Source organism: Myxocyprinus asiaticus, chromosome 11 (assembly GCF_019703515.2).
Source record: "Myxocyprinus asiaticus isolate MX2 ecotype Aquarium Trade chromosome 11, UBuf_Myxa_2, whole genome shotgun sequence".
Lineage (NCBI taxonomy): Eukaryota > Metazoa > Chordata > Actinopteri > Cypriniformes > Catostomidae > Myxocyprinus > Myxocyprinus asiaticus.
The window spans coordinates 30,654,813-30,679,540 of NC_059354.1; the positions used below are offsets into that span (position 1 = coordinate 30,654,813).

Below are 24,728 nucleotides of genomic sequence, written 5' to 3' on the forward strand. Positions count from 1 at the left end.
ACTGCTAATAACTCCATATCACCTATTGTGAATAGTGAAAACTCATTTTTCTTCATTAGCTTCACATGAACATTTTATTTCACCACTGTTCAACATTTTTAATCTTATATACACCTACAATAATTACCATTTTTAATATTGCTGCACAAGCAAAGGGTTTCATTTTCAATGAAGCTGGACTTTCCATGAATTCTGACTTCCTCATGTAGAGGAACTGCAGGTTGCAAATTAAAATTAATGGACTTCTTAGGTCATACTTTTAATCGACTAACAACTAAAATCACAACCACAAAGATACAGTATAAAAATCAAACATTTATAAGTTGTGCTTCAGGCAGACATATCAAATGATCATGCAAATGTAAGCTGTGTCACATAGAGCCACCTATTTATAAACATGCAAATTTAAGACGCAATCTGGACGGCAATCTGCTCACTGAGATCATACCCTGTTCTCAAGCACTGAGCTCCCGGCATTCAAAACCACTCAAAGCATTTCATGAAAATATCTAAACACACCCAAGACCAACTTAGAGCCACATTTACAGCTCCACATTTACATCTGCAGATGTAATGCAGAGGAAGAGAGAAATCTCAAATGTGGAATTTCAGAAGAGCTCTCAGATCACTGTCACAAACTACTCAGATTTGCCACCAGAAATCAGAGGTTTTAATATGAACACTCACATTCAATTTCTCATTCAATTTTCACAAGACCAAATATGCTATGCTGTGCTTTCTACTTCAATGGACTCCAAAGTGTATGAAACAATGCTAACTTCAAGACATGTGATACTTCACTGGCCACTGCCTGAACCTTGGACTCAGGATGAGCTTCACAGAAACTAACTGCCACAAGCTTCCAGCCGGACTGTGATGCCCCTCACTGATTGTTACTGTGTATCATCTTGGTCAAAGGATGGACTCCACTCTCTTAAAATGGAATACATAGACAAAAAATGTATTGCCAGTTAAAGCCTTCATCAGCCAGAATACAAAGGACAATTGCACTTCTGTATCCACAGTTAATTCAAGATGGACTTCAAAGACATTTACTCATTAATCTTACAGTTCATACAAAATCATTTGTTTAAACTTAGGCCCCTAACATTTACTTAGTTTGCTAATTTAAACCATAATTTGTACTACACATAAATAACTAATATTGGCATTATATTCATGCTGTTTATCCAGAAGGGTACTGGCCCCCAAAGTGAGCCTTGTTTCTCCAAAGGTTATTTTTTCTCCATTAACCAACATCCTATGGAGGTTTTTTTTTTTTTTTTCTTGCCGAAGTCATCTTTGGCTTGCTCACTGGGGGTCTAAATACAAATATTATTTACTTGTTTAGGCACAATCTAAAATCACGTTTTTATCAAACCACACAATGATGACTCTAAGACATTACAGCTTTTTTCTGTTAATGCATGATTTTCTGTAAAGCTGCTTTGAAACAATGTCTGTTGCTATACAAATAAACATTACTTGACTTTCCATGTACATTTTTAACTCTGTACTCTGTTAACTCTATTTGTCAGTAATTGTCTCATTTGTCTATTTTATTTCTCCTAAGGAATTTTAGAAGAAACATCTGAGATAAAGTTGATACTTTAAGGTGCTTTTTTAGAGTACAATGCATCTGTAAACTGCAAAAAAGAAGAACAAAAATTTACACAATCAGAACATTTTGAGGTCCTGTTTACAAACAGCATTTTTATACTTGAAATATTTGTAAGCTGCAGTATTTTCATAGCCTTTGTCTGTAGGGTATAGCAAAATTGTCAGAGGAATTGAGCAATACTGTGGTCATCAGGTAGGTCAGCCACAGGTCAACTGATCAGTTTAGGCATAATAAGGGTGACTCTATTTTTGTCCCTTCCTTGCAGTCGCCCGCCCACTCGCCTCATCATTTACCTGTCAGCAGGGCCAAGCCAAATAAGAAAATATGACATTTCACTGTGAGGCAGCGATGAATCATGCTTGTACTGACTTATTTTGTACAGATACCTTTGGTCAAGCCTGAATTGCTCACAATTGAAAAATAACATGCAGGAAGCCTCTGAGCTGGCATTTTCTCTGACACTGTTTGATATGTCAAGCTGTCAAATAAATAGTGCTTCAGGAGAGCAGCAAGAGGGGAGTAAATCCCTGTTTACAGCAACACTGACATCTGCAAAACAAAATTTGCACTGGCATCCTTCCAAAATAAAAGACGATAAAAATAAGGTTGGTATAGACTGGAATACCACACAGAATGAGGTATCATGTGAACGCATGTACGAAAGTAGTACAAGAGGTTTCTTACACTAAATCTTAATCATTGAAAGTGTATTGGTTATTTTTGTCATCTGTTCTATTGCTTTACAATCTCAGGAAAGACATCTCAAATGTCCTGTGTCAATTACTACTCTTTGGGCATACTGCATGCAGTTCCAGTGGATCTAAAGTGTAACTGAACCCATAGGCAAAACGTGTAAGGCTGGGTAAGGTTTAGCCCTCTCCTGGCCATGGGCATGATGTGTGAATAAATTATTACAGATATATCTATGATTATAAGATATATCCAGTTTTTATCAGATTTAGGACTGTTTTTCAAACTGAGTAACAAGTTAAATTATTTTCTCCGGTAGAGCTTAGCTTGTTTTAAACCTGGAACCTGGAATCCACCGAACTACAGTATATACACAGTAGGGATGATCCGATCACCTGTAGTGTCCAGAAACATGCACTCATTCTCCGCTTTCCTTTCATCTCTTGCCCTCATGAGCAGGGCCGCATTAATGCACAGGCTAACCTGGGCTTAAAACAAGGGTCCCCAACTCACAGGGGGCCCCCATTCTCGACGTCCACCACCACCATATTCTCCACCTTCGAACATCATGGGAGGAACGCATATAAAGGCAAATGAGATTCTGATAAGGATGCAGAGACATTGTGCAACAGCAGCTGGCACGCGAGATATAGTGAGAGAGGAGTATGGATTTTATTTAAGTCCCTCACGCACCAGCATGTCCATCCACCTCTTGATATAATCCTTCCTCGTGATCACGCAGCATGTTTATGTAGTTATGTGCAAAATGAGAAGCTAAACTATAAAAGTGTGACAAGACTAATCAAAAGATGCACTATTCAACAGACAAATGCAGCGCTTGCAAAAAACTGCACATCACGAGCCGGTGATACTGAAAACGCATCCGCTTAGCGTCAGTCAAGCAGTGCGGTTGAGCGCATTTCAGCCTTTGTTGTACATTTTTGCTTAAAAACAAAACAAAAAAAACACTTCATGTAAACAAGAACAAACGCTATCAGTGTTTGAGATTTTAAATTCACATTCATGCTTTTTAAACCACAATGATAGGGACTCTCAAAAATGCATTAGCCTATTATGGGAAACAAGCAAACACAAATGCACAGAGTGGGGTTCAAAAGACTGAGTCTCATTCAAAATCTAAATCTAACATGGAAATACAATTTCAGGATATTGGAAAATGTATGACATAAAATGAATTAGAAATATTTAGGATTCCACAATCTGTAGATCACTAAAATCAAGAAAATTTGTGTCTTAACTTTTATACAAAAGGTCAGGTTTTCTTGCTTTGAAGAGGCACACAAGATCCTCTGTGGAACATTCATACATCATGCTAGTATAACATGAATAATTGGGTTTTGCACAAACTTTTGATCAAACTGTTATGCTTATTATGTAATTTGGAATGAAAAATAAACTGAATTATATTACAAAAATACAAATAAAAAAATAAGCATTTTCACGAGAGGACTCAAACATCAGGATCAGAATCAGAATCAGAATGAGCTTTATTGCCAAGTATGCTTACACATACAAGGAATTTGTCTTGGTGACAGGAGCTTCCAGTGTACAACAATACAAAAACAATACAAAAACAGCAGCAAGACATAGATAATAATAAAAAATAAAAATAAAACTAATTATACACATACGTACGGACACACACATACATACATACACAAATACACATGGGTAGTGCAAATCTAATACAATCTCAAATCAAATCAAATCACTTTTATTGTCACACAGCCATATACACAAGCGCAATGGTGTGTGAAATTCTTGGGTGCAGTTCCAATCAACATATCAGTCATGACAGTGATGAGACATATACCAATTTACAATAACATCAAATTAACACAGCACAATTTAAAGTCTAATATACATATAATTACACACAACAATATACAAATAATAACATACACTGTACAGTATACAATACACACAATATAGATACACATTATTCAATTAAAAAAAAAGTATATATAGTAGTATATATAGAACGTACAGTAGGTTGTATTGTACTGTATTGACATTCAGGCTGTCGGTTGATAGTAAGTTGTTAAGAGAGAATATAATATAATAATAATATAATTTATGACAGTCCGGTGTGAGATATAAGAGTAAGAGTAATAAAGTGCAGTGCTGAAGTATTTTGATCGTGGGAGATCAAGAGTTCAAAAGTCTGATTGCTTTGGGGAAGAAGCTATCATGGAGTCGGCTGATGCGGGTCCTGATGCTGCGATACCGCCTGCCTGATGGTAGTAGTGAGAACAGCCCATGGCTCGGGTGGCTGGAGTCTCTGATGATCCTCCGAGCTTTTTTCACGCACCGCCTTGTATATATTTCCTGGAGGGAGGGAAGCTCACCTCCGATGATGTGTCTGGCAGTTCGCACCACCCTTTGCAGTGCTTTGCGGTTGTGGGCTGTGCTGTTGCCGTACCAGGCGGAGATGCAGCCAGTCAGGATGCTCTCTACAATGCAGGTGTAGAACCGTGTGAGGATGTGGCGGTTCATTCCAAACTTCCTCAGCCGTCTCAGGAAGAAGAGGTGCTGATGAGCCTTCTTCACAACGACTTCAGTGTGGATGGACCATGTGAGTTCCTCAGTGATGTGGACACCCAGGAACTTGAAGCTGCTGACTCTCTCCACTGGTGCTCCATTGATGGTGATGGGACTGTGTTCTCTGTCTTTTCTTCTGAAGTCCACCACAATCTGTTATGTACAGTGTAAATACAAATCTGTTATGTACAGTGTAAATGTTTTTTTGTTTTTTTTTTCCAGAGGAATGAAATGGTAGAAGAGGTTGGATGTGTTGGATAAATATAAGAAAGACTAAACTGTGTTTTGCACATAGTTATTGCTCAATGGGGCAATTTAACTGTTCATGAGATGGATAGCCTGAGAGAAAAAAACTGTTCCTGTGCCTGACAGTTCTGGTGCTCAGAGCTCTGAAGCGTCGGCCAGAAGGCAACAGTTCAAAAAGGTAGTGGGCCGGGTGAGTGGGGTCCAGAGTGATTTTTTCAGCCTTTTTCCTCACAGAGGACAGACTCAATGACTGCTGAGTAGAACTGTATCAGCAGCGCCTGTGGCAGGTTGAATTTCCTCAGCTGGCAAAGGAAGTACAACCTCTGCTGGGCCTTTTTCACAATGGAGTCAATAAGGTCTCCCACATCAGGTTCTGTGAGATGGTAGTGCCCAGGAACCTGAATGACTCCACTGCTGCCACAGTGCTGTATAGAATGGTGAGGGGGGTCAGTGTTGGGGTGTTCCTCCTAAAGTCCACAATCATCTCCACCGTTTTGAGCGTGTTCAGCTCCAGGTTGTTTTGACTGCACCAGACAGCCAGCTGTTTAACCTCCCTTCTGTATGCAGACTCATCGTCATCTCGGATGAGGCCGGTGACAGTGGTGTCATCTGCAAACTTCAGGAGCATGACAGAGGGGTCCTTGTCGATGCAGTCATTGGTGTAGAGGGAGAAAAGTAGTGGGGAGAGCACACATCCCTGGGGGGCACCAGTGCTGATTGTACAGGTGCTGGAAGTGAGTTTCCCCTGTCTCACAAGCTGCTGCCTGTCCGTCAGAAAGCTGGTAATCCACTGACAGATAGACAAGGGAACAGAGAGTTGGTGTAATTTATTCTGGAGTATAGCTGGGATGATGGTGATGAAAGCTGAACTGAAGTCCACAAAAAGGATCCTTGCATATGTCCCTGGTCTGTCCAGATGTTGCAGGATATGATGCAATCCCATGTTGACTGCATCATCCACAGACCTGTTTGCTCGATAAGCAAATTGAAGGGGATCTAGAAAGGGTCCAGTGATGTTCTTCAGGTGGGCCAACACCAGTCTCTCAAATGATTTCATGACCACAGACGTCAGGGCGACAGGTCTGTAGTCATTAAGTCCTGTGATTTTTGGTTTCTTTGCGATGGGGATGATAGTGGAACATTTGAAGCAGCATGGGACTTCACACTGCTCCAATGATCTATTGAAGATCTGTGTGAAGAAGGGGGCCAGCTGGTTAGCACAGGATCTAAGACATGCAGGTGAAACGCTATCTGGGCCCTGTCCTTTCCTTATCCTTTGCTGTCGAAAGACGCGGCTTACAACATCTTCACAGATCTTAAGTGCAGGAGGGGGAGGAGGGGGGTTGCAGGAGGTGTTGGTGTTTGTGTGAAGTGAAGGTCAGAGTGGGTGTGGGGTGTGAGATTGGGCCTTTCAAATCTACAGTAGAACACATTCAGGTCGTCAGCCAGTTGTTGGTTCACCACAGGGTTGGGGGCAGGAGTCCTGTAATTCGTAAGTTGTTTCATGCCACTTCACACTGATGCAGGGTCGTTATCTGAAAACTTGTTTTTCAGCTTCTCAGAGTATCTTCTTTTAGCCACTCTGATTCCCTTATTCAGTGTGTTCCTGGCCTGATTGTACAAGACTTTATCCCCAACTCTATAAGCATCCTCTTTGGCTTGACAAAGCTGCCTGAGTTCTGCTGTAAACCATGGTTTGTCGTTGTTAAATGTTAAATAAGTCCTAGTAGGAATGTATATATCCTCACAAAAACTGATATATGATGTAACAGTATCTGTGAGCTCATCCAGATTGGTGTCTGCAGCCACAAAAACACTCCAATCAGTGCAGTCAAAACAGACTTGTAGTTCCAGCTCTGCTTCGTTGGTCCATCTCTTTACAGTCCTTAATACAGGCTTAGCAGATTTTAATTTCTGTCTGTAGGTTGGAAGAAGATGAACCAGACAGTGATCAGATAGTCCCAAAGCTGCTCTAGGGACAGAGCGATATGCATCCTTTATTGTTGTGTAGCAGTGATCCAGTATGTTCCTGTCTCTGGTGGGGCATGTGATGTGCCGTCTGTATTTGGGCAGTTCACGTGTGAGATTTGCTTTGTTAAAATCCCCAAGAATAATAATAACTGAGTCTGGGTATTGTTGTTCCATGTCTGTGATTTGATCAGCCAGCTGTTGCAGCGCTGTGTTCAAACACGTGTTTGGCGCGATATACACACTCACCAGAATAAACGAGGAAAACTCCCGCAGCGAGTAGAAGGGCTTACGGTTAATAAAGAGCGCTTCCAAATTAGGACAGCACATCCTCTTTAACGTTGTTACATCTGTACACCAACTTTCATTGATGTAAAAGCATGTTCCACCGCCTCTCGTTTTCCCCGTTAACTCCACGATGCGATCCGCTCTGAAAAGCTGAAAGCCCGGCAGATGTAACACGCTGTCCGGAATGGCTTCACTCAGCCAGGTTTCTGTGAAGCACAAGGCAGCAGAGTTTGAAAAGTCCTTGTTTGTGCGGGTGAGGAGATGTAGTTTGTCCGTTTTTGTTAGGGAGAGAGCGGAGATTTGCTAGATGAATGCTTGGCAGCGCTGTTCGAAATCTGCGCCGACGGAGCCTGACCAGCGCCTGCTTGTCTCCCTTGCCTGTGTCTCATAGCACGTTTAAACAACACAGTCACGCCTCTGACTAGAATGTCAAACAAAACGTCCGAATATTCAAAATCCGGGAAAATATCGACTGGTGTATGCTGTCGAATGTTCAGCAGTTCGTCTCTGGTAAAACTGACTGAAAAAAGATTACTAAACACAGGACAAACAAACAAAAATAACAAAACAATAGAAGCGCTCCACACCGAGGCGGCCATCCGCGGCACCAACATGATGTTTCATTCAAACATGTGGATTTAGGGGAGAGGGTCGGCACAGTGATTAACAAGGAAAATGAAAAATTGCATTAACAGGGAAAGGACCATTAAAAATTCTAAATTGAAACAAAATCAAAACGGTTGTCATTCCCTGGTCTAACACAGGTTCAAATAATAATGGTCTGCAGGGTTAGGGAGAAACGGAATACATGTAACGGGAATACGTATTTAAAATACAAAATATAAGTAACTGTATTCCACTACAGTTACAATTTAAATCATTAGTAATTAGAATACAGTTACATTCAAAAAGTATTTTGATTACTGAAGAGATTACTTTTACTGCATTTTATTGTCATTTGTTTCATTTAATATTTAGTCCTTTCAGATGGAAAACATTTATACATATAAATGATGCAATCCAAAGTGCATTTGAACAGCGGTGAAACACTTTCTTACGATGTGTTACATTCATACGAGCAGACAGAGAAGTAAGTTTGAAGTAAGTTTGGAGCAGAAGAAATAGAAATAAACCTTGTGTAAATTGTCAGCTTTACACTAAGTTAAAATGCTATTTCTAGCCATTTTACATGCACGTTACCAGGCACGATCATATTTTTTATTAAGAAAATTCACCTTTGATTGTCTTTTTTTCTAGCAAGACCTTTGATATTAGGGCAAAAATCATAATTTTTGTATAGTTTTCCTGTAAAAATATCTAAAAATCCTTAAAACAAGATCAATTTGATTTATCATGTTTTAGAAACAACACTGCATAAGATATTTAGGTTTTTCAGAGAATGTATTTTTAACATGTGTATTTTGTCTTCCTGTACTGGCAGAGTTTTTATAGTCAAAACAAGTGAAAAAATCTACCAGTGCTGAAGAAGTAATCCAAAGTATTTAGAATATGTTACTGACCTTGAGTAATCTAACGAAATACATTACAAATTACATTTTACAGCATGTATTCTGTAATCTGTAGTGGAATACATTTCAAAAGTAACCCTCCCAACCCTGACGGTCTGGCAACTTAATATAGAGAATATTTTTGTTAGCCTATACTTGATTTAAAGCTTTTTTAATAAGCCTTTTAAACTTTTTAAACTGTTTTTGTCAGAAAACTAGGCAAAGTGATATTACTGGGAAGAGGAAAATTAAATTAATAGTGACAGTGTGCAGAAAGCTTACATATAGCCAGTTATATCAGAGATACTGATAAAAGGTTAAATGATCGGTATCGGGATTGGTAACGGCCAATCAGGTGACAAAAAGATCGGTTATCGGTATCGGCTAATAAAAATCCTGATCGGAGCATCCCTATTATATAGTACCAAGAGGATTGTCAAACATTTTTAATACAACCTGGGGAGAACTGTCAGCACAGTATAGTTCTTGAGGAGTATACGTCTTCTAACAAACAGCAATAACTGCTCACAGTGGTATATAGAGGCAGCATGTTCTGTACAGGGTATACTGTACATACACATGTATACTGTATATTTAATTATATACACTACAGTATGAATACATCTATATTATATAGCTTTATTCAATTCTATGAAAATAGCATTACATTTTTTATAAGTAGTTCCAAATGTTCCAAATGGTTCAGGAATAAACAGTGTGATTCCCAGAAGCCCACATCTCAATCTCTTATCAATAGCATCTATGTTTAAAATCATCACTTTGTCCTTGATTACTGCACTTTGACGTTTAGCCTGATCCTGAGGAAAGCCTTCAATGAAACTCCAATTTTTGGCATTATGCTTTGGTATTAGCTTTTGCTAATTGTAAGAACAGCTTAACATTCATACAGTCTACCATTACATCTCAACTCAATAAATTGTAGCATGTTGCTTATATTGTAAATCAAGGCTCAATCAAAAAGATATGACCCAATCTAATCTGTCAAGACAAAGAAATTTGCTTTGTCTCACTGCATTTAAATAAAAGTCACAGGTTTTCAAAGAAGCAAGCATTTTAGAGTGATGTTTCCTGAATTAAAAACAGTATTGTATGCATGTCATCATGCTTGTATTTAATTTGAAATAGTCATATTATAAAACAAGTTCTGTTTTACACTGTAGAGAGAAACCTCAGAATCCCAAACTTTGCAGTAACGTTTCTATAAACATCAGCAATAAGCCTGGGCCAAAGCTGTGACCACAGCCAGTAGGAGCCCAAGAACCGGTTTGGACTATTGGAGACTCAAATATGCTATAGCAGCACATTTTCTCACAGCAGTGTCAAAAGAGCTGAGCGTCTGCTCTGGCAAGGCCTGTCTCATTACACTGAGTAGCTTTCACAGTGTTTGCCTCAACCTCTCAAGATTTATACAGAATTTTATCAACGTACAGCTATACCACCTGTCCCTGAAGACTGGTTACAGAACTGCACTGGGAGACAGCAAAACATTTAACCCATGGTTCTGTAACTATTTTAGGTGGGGAATGCGGCTGGTTCAATATATGTGCAAAGACAGAAAGCACCAACTTTAAATATTCACTTTATTCAGTAAAACAATGGACCAGAACACAATGAGGTGAATTAAACAAGAGAACCCATTTATGTCAATTAAACTGAGGTATTTCTCATCCTGAGCATGAAATGGAATTACTAACCTGACTTTCAACCTGCCGCATGATTAACATTGCCAAGTCTGGCTGTCTATACTGCAAATTTAGGCAAATATTATGTGTCATCCGGGTGTCATTTTCGTGAAAAATAAGCATTCCATATTGTTACTTGGTCATAATCACAAAATAAACTCCTACAATGTGATCAGACTGATCACACTGTGATCACCTGTTGCTGAAATCGGTCTGAGCTTACCAATTTTTTATAAACTGCCCCCAGTGGTCAAAGCTGGAGGTGTTGTTGAGGTGAAATGTCCATAGGGTGGTGGCAAAAGCAAGTTTTACTGTCGGTTGTGAATGTAATACAGTCAACAGGAATACATTTTTATCAACCCTAACCCAAAACCCAACCTAAACCTAACTGTCAGTTGAGTAAAATTTACATTTTAGAGTGAAAATGCAACCTTTGAATCCCACTCACCATTGTTTATGTGAACGTGATTACTTCCTGGTTTCCATGGGACCAGAACTTGTGTGTCGGACTGCACATGCTATGTGCTATCAATATCACCACAGGGAAAGTTGAACGCAATTAAATGTCAAGTAAATGTCTGATAGGGATGGCGCTTGTCAGTAATTCATCTGAATGGGGTTGATTTCATGGGGTCAGTACCTAGTAATTACTGTAGTTGTTGTAATTATATAGTACATAAATGTAGAACAGTACTGTAAAATAAAGTGCTACTGGAAATTATTTATACAGTTTAGTGGTCATTATACAAATATATTTGACTGCAGAATGCAGTGATTCACCAATCAGAATCAAGTATTCCAGAGAGTCATGTAATAAATACTGTATATCTGTATACTGCATTTCTTTCAAATGTAACAAGAGCATTATAACAATGTTCAGTTTTGAATACAGCATGGTTTGTCAAAACGAATGGAAATGTGTTTTTATTACCTTTTATCTAATTTCTTATACTACAGCTTTAACAGGTCCAGATGGAATCTGCAGATATTTTTTACATTTTCTGTGCTGATTTTGAGGGAAAATCTGCAGAATTCTGTGGAATGGAATTTAAATATAGTACAATGTGTTAAATAGAGCTGAGAATACTTCACTTTTATTGCTAGCCAAACAATTAATTAACAAATTTGTAAGGGCTGGGGAATGTGTAAAACTTTTATGAATGACAGATGTCACAATTCTGCAGAAATCTGCAGAGTTTTCTGCTGAGTTATGTGTGTGCAGATTCTGTCTGGGCCTGCTCATTAGACTCCAGCTCAACAATAAGCTTTTGACAGAAAGATGTGCCAACAGTCCCTTCCCAGGCAGCACTTAATTATTACAGCAACTGGATTACAAATTTTGCTCCAGAGAATATGGTGACCAGGATTAATGACATGTGAAAGCAATCTCCAGACCCTGCCATGTCTAACCCACAGGGGCATGCTCAGCCCAGCACCTAATAAACATCCCATAACACTGAGGATGCACAGTGCTCTGGCAGTTCCTTCCAGGCTGTAAATCCCGCAAATTTAGTTCCTGCAGCTTTATGCATGCCTGCAAGAGCTAACAGATCCAGCTGAAAAGATCTTAACACGAACACAGCAGCCACCTAACAAGCTCACTAGCATTTGGAGCAGACATCGAACAACAGGAGAAAGAATTTAAGGGTGCTTGCACACTCTTAGCGCTTATGGCGTGGACAGAGTTTGACGTCAGATTTCCAATTGTCATTCTATGCATGTTAAGTTTTTGTGGTAAATTCAAAGGGACACACATACTTCAATAACAATGAAACTAGCGTCTTCTCCTCTTGAGTTGCATTCTTGCTATAGTTGTAAACAGCTGCTGCTAGTACTCATGGTATTTATGTTCATGATTTTTCTACCAGTGTCATAAATTAACTTTGTTAATAAGGAGCAATATTTGCCCCATGGATTTGATTTCAAGACGCTTTTTTTTTTTTTACTTTAATGAGGGCATAGTTTTTACATAAAACAAAGTTGTCCATTTATGTCAAAGACTTCAAATGAAATAATAAAACCCTCTAACTAAACCTCTAACAAGATAGGCTAATCGAATGTTAAGAAATCTATGAACTGTTAGATAACAGATAAAAACAAAGAAATTAACAACTGGGGGCATATTGTTTTGTCCAAAATAGATAGTGCATTATTCTGAGGTATTTTTGCCCCGAGCCCTGCTAACTTTCTGAAACTGGTTTGGACCCCAAAGTATAATGTGAAAAGGGGGGAGGTGGGTGGACCAATCAATTAAACCAAGTTTGAAAACAGCCTAAAAGGTGGTGGAAAAAACAAATCTTTACTTTCTTTGCAAAAGTTGGGTGATGGCATCTCATTATTGATCTGTGCCCATGCAGACAGCAACAGTAATTGTATGTCTCTGTGTTGACTATAACGAGTAACATATAATACAAAGAGTGTTATTGTGCCAAGAGAATGTCATCACTTTTTTCATTTGGGTAATAATGGCCCATTAGTGCAGCTGCAGGTTACTAATTACTGTGATTGCTTGGGAAATGAGGAGCTTGTGAATATATTTGTACTCTAATTGTTGAGGGGGAGTGTAGGACCTCGGCTGTACATAGCACTGAATGTTTGGACTTCTGTGAGAACAATGGGGAGTTTTTCTAGGTCTGTGTCTCATTACATTAGTGTGGGCTTCTGTCAGAAAACTACTGTATATCTCAGAAGCCATGAAAACTTAACACAGTGGGTACCACATTAAGGCATACACGCAGACAGGCTTGTTCTGACATGGATGAGGTGATGTGTTAATAGATAATGTGAATTTGTTTCACCATAGTATACAGGGGAAAATAACCAACAAAACCAGCTAAACAGCAGCTGGAAGCATCTGAAAAAAACTTTGGAGATATGCACCTAATTAACAGTACTTATTTTTCACATTTGATCATTCATATTTGAACAAGATCCTAAGCCTTAAGTATTAAACTTCACTGCTTAACTTGTTCAGCACCTTTGTGCTATGGACATGAATGACACCTGAAATAGTGAGACTTGCTGAGGAGAGCCGTGCCTTTGTAAGCTATTGGACGTTTTTTATATGGTGTATGTTAAAATGGGCCAAAAAATCCCATTGATTTGCATTAAAGGAGGGACCTAAGCCAAATCTGGGGGCAAGAATATCATAAAGATTTGGGTTCTTTTGATTGGGCCGGTAAGCAACCACCCAGAGTACCCTAGAATGCTCTAGCAACCACACAGAACACCTTAGCAATGCACAAATAAACACCTTAAAGTAATATTCCGGGTTCAATACAAGTTAAGCTCAATTAACAGCATTTGTGGCATAATATTGATAACAATAAACATGTATTTAGATTTGACCCTCCTTTTCTTTAAAAAAAGCAATACTCGAGGTGACAGTGAGGTACTTACAACTGAAGTAAAGTGGGGCCAATTTAACATTATACTCACTTTTTCAAAAGTATAGCCACAAGATATAAACAAGATGCATGTTAACCTGATTTTAGTGCGATAAAATCATTTACTAACCTTTTCTGTGAAAAGTTATTGCCAATTTTACAACTTCCTTGCCATGACGATTAGGGGCAGATCTAGAGGGGGTCCCGACTATGTATCACACGAATGGCTTTTGGCTGCAGATGGCACATGTCAAACAATAAAGTGAATAGGCACTTAAGAGTATTTGAGTAGATTTGACTCCTTTTGTGGACTAATTAACACAAACAAAAAAATCACATGACATATTCATGGAAAATGTCTCTATGTGAATGATCATACAGATGTTGGTATGTTTGCACCAGCTCACTAATAACTCTGCACGCCGGTGTGTTCATGTTGACTGATGTTAAAGGGATAGTTCACCCAAAAATAATCATTAACTCACCCTCTTGCTATCCCAGATGTGTATGACTATCTTTCATCTGCTGAACTCAAATGAAGATTGTTAGAAGAATTTCTCAGCTCTTTTGGTAAATACAATGCAAGTGAATGGGTGCCAAAAATTTTTAAATAACACAAGTCAGAATAAAAGTAATCCATAAGACTCCAGTGGTTAAATCAATATCTTCAAAAGCGATATCACAGGTGTGGGTGAGAAACAGATCACTTTCACATTCTTCTTCTTGTGTTTTTGGGGATTCACATTCTTCATGCATATCACCCCTTACTGTGCAGGGAGAAGAATTTCAAGAAAAAAGGACTTATATATTGACCTGTTTCTCACCCACACCTATAATATCACCTCTGAAAATATGCACTTAACCCTGGAGTTGTATGGATTATTTTATGATGCCTTTATGTAATTTTTGGAGTGTCGAAATTCTGGCACCCATTCACTTGCATTGTATGGACCTACAGAGCTGAAATATTCTTTAAAAATCATAATTTGTGTTCTGCTGAAGAAGGAAAGTCATACACATCTGGGATGTCATGAGGGTGAGTAAATGATGAGAATTTACATTTTTGGGTGAATTATCCATTTAACTGACTGAACAACGTAAATGGAATTAGCTGTCGGCCTTGAAGTTGGTGGGGCTCCAGATTTACACCCACCGATGACATGGACCAATGCAGCAGAAGGTGGTCAGAAGCTGTTACAATGTTTCCTTAAAGTTCTCGCTGGTGAGCTGCTTCAAACCACCGAAACAAACTCAAAAACACCTTTTTTTGGCCATATTTTGTTTGAAAGTATTAAGTATACTGGGGCCTTTAGCAAACGCATAGCAACGCCCTGGCAACCACCTACAACACCCTAGAATTACAGCAGGAAATTTTTGATGAGCAAGCACAACTTGCAAACCAAAATCTAGTTCTTTGAAAGTAATGTTGAAAATGACTGGATGTTTTAAAGCAACGACTACACAATGATGACTCTAAGACATAGATATTACAGTTTCTTTTTTTGTTAATGCATGATTTCCTGTAAAGCTGCTTTGAAAAGATGTGTGTTGTGAAAGGCGCTATACAAATAAAAATGACTTGACTTGACGACTAGACAAGGATTCATAAAATGTCAAAATAGCTCCTCTCTCTCTGTCAGCAGATAAAGTGCACTAAAAACAGCACTAAAAATTATTCTTTGTAAAATGCTTTTGGCCCATATTCCAGTAAGGGAAAACACCATGAAAATCAGTGCTGTTCAGAAAAACGTTTTATTGCTTTGTGTTCCAAATTATGCACTGGCTGTCTTGGTGTTTTTGTTTATAACTGCAAACTTTTAGAGACTGTTTCTGTAAAAATGTGCACATCGTTTGTGGTGCCTTTAATCTCAGAACCTGTGTGCAATTGGCTTAGTTAATTGCATCTCATTTCAGCAGATTGCACATTCGTGACTGCCCAGAAACTCCATTTGGTTATAATGCCAGGGGACTTGGCAAATTTAATTAGTGCTAAAATAAAAAGAGCCAGAGAGAGGTCTCGGAGAGAAGCAAAGCTGTGAAAGAACGAGAAAGGAAGGTGAAAAGAATTAGGTGTTTTTCCCTATCTGGAGTTCAGAGACATTTTCATGTATCCTTTTTGCTTTATCATCTAAACAACATAATTAAAATAGATGTAACAATTGATAACCTATGGATATTAAATGTGATTTTACCCAAATAAAACCATCTCCTGTTGAATGAGAAATTAATCTTAATTGTGGTGTTACAATGTAGTCAATTAGCGTTATATTAGCATCTTTAATTCAATAAACAGGCCAGAAACATAGGCTGTGTCTCGTTTGGAAGGCTGCGTCCTCCGGAGGTCACATTTGTCGGCCACATACGTCATCGAGGCTGTCTCATTTCATAAAAGCAAGTAGGACACTTCGAATGCAGCCTTCGAATGCGACTTTCTTTCACGGGAATTCGGAGGATGCATGAGGTGTATTCTTCGTGGGCACTCACAACCCACAATTCTTTGCTTCATCGGAAATGTAAAAAAAAAAAAATGACGCCAATTTGCCCGTAAATATGATGTTCAAATGCAAGTAACGTTAATTCCCAAGTTGAAGTACCTCAGTAGATGGGTGCAGATTATATAGGCTGTATCTCATTTGGAAGGCTGCGCCCTCCGGAGGTCGCATTTGTCGGCCGCATCCGTCATGGAGGCTGTCTCGTTTCAGAAAAGCGAGTAGGACACTTCGAATGCAGCCTTCGAATGTGACCTTCTTTCATGGGAATTCGGAGGATGCATGAGGTGTATCCTTCGTGGGCACTCAAAACCCACAATTCTTTGCTTCAACGGAAATGTCTAAAAAAAAATAACTCCAATTTGCCTGTAAATGATGAGTGCAGAGTATATAATATGTATAATTATATTAATATATAATTAAAATAATAATTTATTAGATTTACACCTGTAAAATCAATTTTCTTTTCTCTTTACATCATTATAAAATGTACCTCATACATTCCCTTCCAGATGGACTTTGTTCCCTTCTCACTCAAAGCGCTGGCACTTGTTAAAGAGTGGCGTGCTGTCATAGCAACCATGTTACATTCCATTTCCGTTTGTCCTACGAAGGCTGTCTCGTTTAAACGAGGCTTGTTTAAAGGAGGACGCTCGGTATACTGCAGCCTTCAAAGGACGCGTCCTACCTAGCACGCAGCCTTAGAAACGAGACACAGCCATAATATGTATAATTAATATATAATTAAAATAAAGTATTAGACTAAAACTACACCTGTAAAATCTATTTTCTTTTATGTCTACATCATTATAACTCTCCTAAATTTTACCTCATACATTCCCTTCCAAAGGGAATTTGTTACCTTCTCGCTCAAAGCGCTCGCTCTTGTTAAAGAGTGGTGTGCTGTCATAGCAACCATGTTACGTTACGTTTCCATTTGTCCTAACGCATCTCGAGTGATCCAATCACATGTAGTCAGGTGAGACTGATCGCTACTCGCACCTGATCGCTTAAATGCGTCTTCTGTGATCACTTGTGTTTGGAAAATAAAATCATAAAAGACAAAGAAAGTGCAAACAAAACTGGCACTCTGTTTTTCCAAGATGCAGTTGAAATTTGATCTAAGCACAAACGCAACATTTCGAGCCGAATTATTTGAGTGTGATTGTCAACTTGCATGTTGATGTCAGACACACTGAAGACGATTGGTTAAGTTATTGTGATTGTGTATGTGTTTGCTTTTTCAAAATTTCCGATTGGACGTTACTTCCTTTTAAAGCAGATGTGAATGCTTGGCCAACACATTGCAAATGTGTGATCGCATTTTACATACTAAAACAGATAGTTTACACAAAAATTAAAATTCTGTAATAATTTACTCACTTTCATGTTATTTCAAACCCGTATGACTTACTTTCTTCCATGGAACACAAAAGGAGATGTTAGGCAGAATGACAGCCTTAGTCACTATTCACTTTTTATTGCTCTTTTTTGTTTTTACACACATTGAAAGTGAATGGTGACTGGGACTGAACATTTTGTCTAACATGTTATTTTATGTTCTACAGAAGAAAAAAAAAGTCATACAGGTTTGGAATGATGTAAGGGTGAGTAAATGATGATAGAATTTTCATTTTTGGGTGAACTATACCTTTAATGTGTGTTCATGCATTAGTGTGGCGTTAACAAACCTCATTACAGTAAAGAGGTGATAGATTTGCCCTAAAATATCTGTGCCATAAAACTGGATGTGTTATTATACAGGGTAACTATAAACACGTGGACAGTTGAACTTGCTCTGCAGGATATTCTCCAAAGGCAGTTTACACTAATGTCCGCTATAGTGTGCATACAAGTGAGTGCATTATGAATTGCTTTTCTGACACATTTCACAGTGCAACAACGCATAAGCTTGATAGCAGCGCAGAAGAGTATGTTTCAGACCCAAGTGTGTGTATGTTGGCCTCTCAATAAGTCCTTGCACTGGTAAATCAAGCAAGCCCTTCACTTTCAATACAGCGTGCTTTGCAAAGCCCCAACAGAGAAGGCAACTCTACAAATAAGTATGGGAGACACAAGAAGAGACCCTTTCTCCCTGAGAAGCTCACTGCAACATTCCCTTCCCACTGACTCTTAGAGTGTCTGTTGATTCGCTCTGACATGACTGATCTTTCCAGGTCCTGTGCTGTGCTTGTGCTGCTCCATGCCAGGCTAAAATGGCCACACCATGCCATAGAAACCAGGCGGCCACACTGCAAGCCCACCATCAGTGCCAACTAGTTTTGCACACTCGCAATAAATAAATAAAAAAATAGTGTGAAGTGAAATGAAGCAAGTTTCAAGTGTCAAAGTAGAACTTTAAAGGAATTGTTCACCCAAAAACTTACTCACCCTCATGCATATGACTTTTTTTATTTCTGCCATGGAACACAAAAGGAGATGTAAGGCAGAATGTTAGGGACTGGCAGCTTTAGTCACCTCATTTTGTGCTACACACAAGACAGAAAATAATACAGGTTTGGAACAACATAAGGGTGAGTAAATGACAAAAGAATTTTCCTTTTTAGATGAACTAACCCTTTAACACAACCAAAAATGAGTGTTATATGACTGTAAAAAGACTCCTCCAGCATGCACAGTGATCCATCATGACTCTGATAAACAGAGCTGGATATCAGGATGAAAATTTCATACATACACCACTTAGCACATACGGTTCAGAGAGCATAAGCGACTGTTGTCAAAAGAGATTTATTTGTGTCTCCTGGTGTATCTTTAAAGAAGCAATGTGAAGAAATGTGTAAGTACAGAGAGAGAGAGAGAGAGAGAGAGAGAGAGAGAGAGAGAGAGAGCAGAGCAATGAATTATTGTTCCGTTTGGGCTTTGGGTCTCTGTCACATACAGGCAGCTCCCAGAAAGAGCCAGTTAACACAGAGATGAACTGTATAGCTATGGCTTTTCAGTTTTGGGGAGTGATTTAATATATTTTCAACAAAAAAAAGCAATGTTTCCTTATAGGAAACATGCATCGTTTTAAGATGTTTTTAAAACACCTTAACATTTGCTATTAATTCTGCTTACCCTGAAATTACCAGACATTTTCATTCATTACAGTTTGAATTACGTAAAATTGCTGCAGGCCGAGCAACTAATTAACTTGATCCATTTGCTCGGCAATTGTTAAAATGAATGACTAACAAACAATAGAAACAGTGATTTCACGAGAACAGAGCAAAACAAATATGGATGCATCCAGTTGTGTCAAACATAATTCATGAACTAATGTTGCACCAGCAAGTAGCAGAGAATGATGACAAAGCTGTTTTATGTGCCATTTACTACAACAGCATTCACAGGCACTAAAAACACATATGATTTTTATTCGCAGGCACTTATAAAAGTGATAGTCTGCATATTTTCGCCATATTAAGCCATAAATATACTTATTAAACAACTAAAATAACTTTTTAATGGCTTGCTTGTCCAGACTGGCACTGTCAAATTAATAGATGGGAATGCTCGACAGCTTGGCTCAGCTTTATGATACCTCATTTAAAGTTCATTACCGCAGAGGCTCTCCATCATTTAAACAGAATCTGAGTAAAAGGAAGAAGGAAGAGAGCTACAGTATGGCCACAAATGGGACATACATTGTTAAAGGGATAGTTCCCCAAAAAATAACAATTCTCTCATCGTTTACTCACCCTCATGCCATCCCAGATGTGTATGACTTCCTTTCTTCAGCAGAACACAAACAAAGGTTTTTAGAAGAATATCTCAGTCCTGTTGGTCCATCCAATGCAAGTGAATGGTGGCCACTGGCCAAAACTATAAAGGTCCAAAAAGCACATAAAGGCAGCATAAAAATAATCCATATGACTTTAGTGGTTAAATCCATGTCTTCAGAAGCAATATATGAATATGAGAGGTGTGGGTGAGAAACAGTTCAATATTTAAGTCATTTTTTACTATAAACCTCCACCTTTGACCAGCCACAACCAGTAGGTGATGATATGCATGAAGAATGTGAATCACCAAAAACAAGTTGAGATTTAAAGTGCAAAAAGACTTAAATATTGATCTATTTCCCATCCACACCAATCATATTGCTTCTGAAGACATGGATTTAACCACTGGAGTCATATGGATTACTTGTATGCTGCCTTTATGTGCTTTGTGGATGTTCAAAGTTTTGGCCAGTGGCCATCATTCACTTGCTTTGGATGGACCAAGAGAGCTGAGATATTCTTCTAAAAACCTTTGTTTGTGTTCTGCTGAAGCAAGGAAGTCATACACATCTGGGATGGCATGAGGGTGAGTACATGATGAGAGAATTTTCAGTTTGGGGGAACTATCCCTTTAACAAAGTATTTCACATGCGTGGCCATAACTTAAGCATTTTAGGCTTATACGCCAGTCATTTTGAGTAAACTAGTTATCTCTTTGTTTTGCATTTTAATGTGTTTGTGTTGGATGGTAAGTGAACTTTGATTTACTATATTTGAATGTGGGTAATAATATCAATGTGTCTAGTCACACATCGGGGCCACAGGAAATGAAATACCCAATTCCACTGTTTTCTGAAAGGGTCCAGATATCTATTTAAAAATATATTGTAATGTGAGAAAGATCCATCTTTACAGGTATAGCCTATAATGGAAGACATGTATGTTGGACCAAAATACATTTCAAAAAGTGATATAGAACAAAGGCATGATAAAGGACCTGGTCAAGAAAACTGGCTGATAGGGGACTTGAATTTAAGAATGAGACCATGGAATTTATACACAGATCTCTTTGGGGATATTGCATCCTCCATCACAGAGGACTAACCTATGATCATAACTTATTGATTGGCATGAGGTTAAAATTGTTTCTCATTTAACTGTTTCAGAGTTAGTAAGATATATAGATACACTGTCTGAAATAGTTTTAGAGGGAAACATTACTTATATATATATATATATAATCATTATCGTCAGATTATCACATTATCATGTGAATGCACCGAAAACTGTTCTGTGCCACTTGGTTCAGTATTTGTCTGAGTGGACTCTTCAGCATTACATTAATTATTAGCAACAGAGCGACAAATTAATTCTCCTAATTAGTTTATGAATAGGAGAGAGGGTGTTACCTCCTTCGCTTTGGAGATTGCTTTTTGTCCATAATCACAGGCACACAGTTGGTCAGTTCAGTCCAATCTGCGTGCAAACCGCAGCTCCAGCCAGTGGAAAACCTCGAGAAGAGCCAGGACTCCTGTTTACCGGGCCGGTGGCACGTGCATTTCTTCTGTCCCGGTTTGCACTCGCAAGGCTGTTCTAAACGGATATTCCTGACTAGGTGTCTTCCAAAAGTGGTCCCTCCTGTCTTTTGGATATGCAGAAACACAATCACATCATCTCCTTTTATGTTGAAATCAACGTCGCGTGTCAAATCTCGCTCTGTGAAGTTGAATTTGGACATATATTTAGGAGGACTGTCTTCCTCCGGATCCTGGTCCCGGTCCAGGGCATCGGTGGTCGGGTACGGAGTGGACAGTGGACCAATCCCCACGAGTTTGTCGCCAGTCCTAAAATGACAAGATTGACTGCCTGCCGGGCAAATATATTGATACCCAATCATGACAAAAAGAATGGCTAAAATTGGGATGAAAATCCATTTATTGAGTTTCTCGTTCATTTTAACATGAGGAAATTCTTCATGAAGTTAATGTGAATCATGATCTCTTCTCCAGATCTTCTTCCAGGACGTTCTTCCGTGACCCACATAAAAAGCCCCATGCCACATGTTGATATGCTAAAAAGATGTGCAGAAGTGTGACATCTACCTCGAAGTCTTCTCATTAACTTGCCCGACTGAGTTGTAAAGAAAGTGTACAATTCACTAAGCCACCAGTCATAATAAAAATGACTAAGGCGATCCTGCCCAATGCTGTTCCACAACCGAGCAACATGTCAATGCATTTATAAAGTATGAAAAAACTAACGTCTCTCGTTCTGAGGAAATGAAATGACTGAAAGCGCCTCGCATTCAATTTTATTCGGCGGAACCTGCATGCACTTGTGAAGAGAGTGGGCTATGTTCTCAATCCATCCAGCGACACGCATCAGCGGGATGGTGCGTATGATGTCAATGAGGCACGAGCGCATCAATGAAAAACACATTATTACATCAGTAACCACGAGCTCTTCTGTTGCACGGGTACACTTCATCTGCACCCACAGTCCAGTGCTTTGGGATATTTAGCAATATATAGTCGACCATACAGAGAGAATTCACTGAGTGGATATAGGGTCAACATTTTTCCCCACTGTTCTTTGCACTATACTGAATTATTATTATTTTTTATTTATTTTTTTGCTATATCATAAATGCTTGTCAAAAATCCTAAAGGAACTCTAATGGAATTTCTATTCTTATAGTCCTAAAAGATTTAAATAAGAATCTAGATAAACTGCAATTCTGAAACAATTAAATACATAAATAAATCTGTTTTATCCGAGATCTTAATTGATGTTTACAGGATTGTTTTTAGATCCCATTGGGATTAGATCCAAATGGATGGAAATTGCATTAACTTTATTATTTTATTATTTCTTTTTATGTTCCTGGAATATCTACCTCAGTATTATCTAGCATGCATATAGCCAGAGAGTATTTAGCAGACGGGCCACTTCTATTAAAATGAATGGGAGTAATTGGAACGCCAAAGAAGCTCTAGCACCGAACGGTCAACGGATGTAGAAAGGAAATCCAGCCTTACAGGTAAAAGAGGTAATCATCGTTTAGATACAGACGTCGCCTGTCAATCAATTCGAGAAAGCGCATGCGCATACAAGGAAAATTTGCAATTTTTTTTTTTTTTTTTTTGTTTTGTTTTTTTTTTGCGTAAAATGAGGTAAAGAACGACTTTTGATACCAGTTTTGTCAGATTTTAATGCTGATTTTAAATATATTCTTTTATCGTAATCTTGACCAACAGATTTCGGTCTTTCAAGTAGATAGGAGCTGCACTGTCTTGACTGGAAATAGCCTCCCGAGAGCGTTCCAAATATGGCCGACAGTGGACAGTGGACTGACTTGCTAGAAATACTTTGATATAGCCCACGTTTGCATGAATTGTCAGTTCTCATTTGTTTCTTATCTGATTCTTTTGGACAGAGTGTTGTGTGTCTTATAAAGATCTGTTATATGGTACCTTCTGGAGTGAGGATCATGGTGACACTGTATTTAATTTCCTCTTCTACCAGGCAGGAAATGACAATTAACCACTTTGACTTTCATATTGAAAATTTGGACAATGTTGTCCTGTTCATGTAGATATTGGATATCTCCTGATAATAGTATAGTAGGATAGCATACCAGTTGTATTACTGTTAGTGACTTGTTTCATACTTTACATGTATTATACATTTAATGTCTTTTTGCCCTGCATTTTCGACTACTGTCAACCATAGCATTTCACATAGTAGGCTAAAATAGCTTATTATAATAACTGATTTTTTATTATTATTCTATATACTACATCACCTAATATTAGGCTACTAATAACTTACAAACTGGATACAAACATTAATGTGTTGGTTTCTACAAAGGTATCATACTTAGGCATTCAAGATTATATTTTCAATAATGCTTAAACTGTTTTCCTATTAAATGATTAATGCAATCGTTGTTATGTTTTGCATTTGTGTTTAACAATAATTTTTAGTTGTTACCAGGCATTTCTGTTTCATAAATTTGGGTCATATGCATAAAGACCATTTCAAGAATGTAAACAAAAACAAATGAATTAGAACGGTCCAAACATATTTTCGGATCCTTTCAACAAAGTCTCTTTTTCAAGGTTAAGTCATACCACTCAGCAGCCATTTTTGGAATGCTCTTGGGCAGTTTGGTCAGCTATTTTTGTATGTAAACCAGCGTCACGACAGGGCAGCTCCTATCTACTTGAATGGGGAAAGACCTAAATCTCCAAAATGTTTGGTCAAGATAACGATAAAAGAACATATTTCAAATAAGCAGTAAAATTTTATTGGTCCGAGGCACGTGGTGCCGGCTTCACTCGAGCAGCCCGGCCGTGACGCGTGCTCCAATCCCCGACATTGTATCTAACTCGCGCTGGGGGTGCGGGTCAGGCGACACATCTAACTTACACCGGACACTCACCGCTCCGTTCCTGGACCCGCGAAGACGCCAGCAGATAGAGACCGGTCTGCCGAGAAGAGGCGCGCTCGGTGTTTAAAGGCAGCGGTGATGAGGCT

At 38.6% G+C, this 24,728-nt stretch overlaps 1 protein-coding gene across 1 annotated transcript in view; it reads right to left on the reverse strand.

Annotated features, from left to right (window-relative positions):
• hs6st3b (heparan sulfate 6-O-sulfotransferase 3b) overlaps positions 1-22,143 on the reverse strand; it is a 92,503-nt gene extending 70,360 nt beyond the window's left edge. Inside the window, exon 1 of the mRNA XM_051709867.1 lies at positions 21,599-22,143. Within this exon, the coding sequence (XP_051565827.1) occupies positions 21,599-22,143 (545 nt within the window). The remainder of the gene's footprint in view (positions 1-21,598) is intronic.
• Between the last annotated feature and the right edge of the window lie 2,585 nt (positions 22,144-24,728).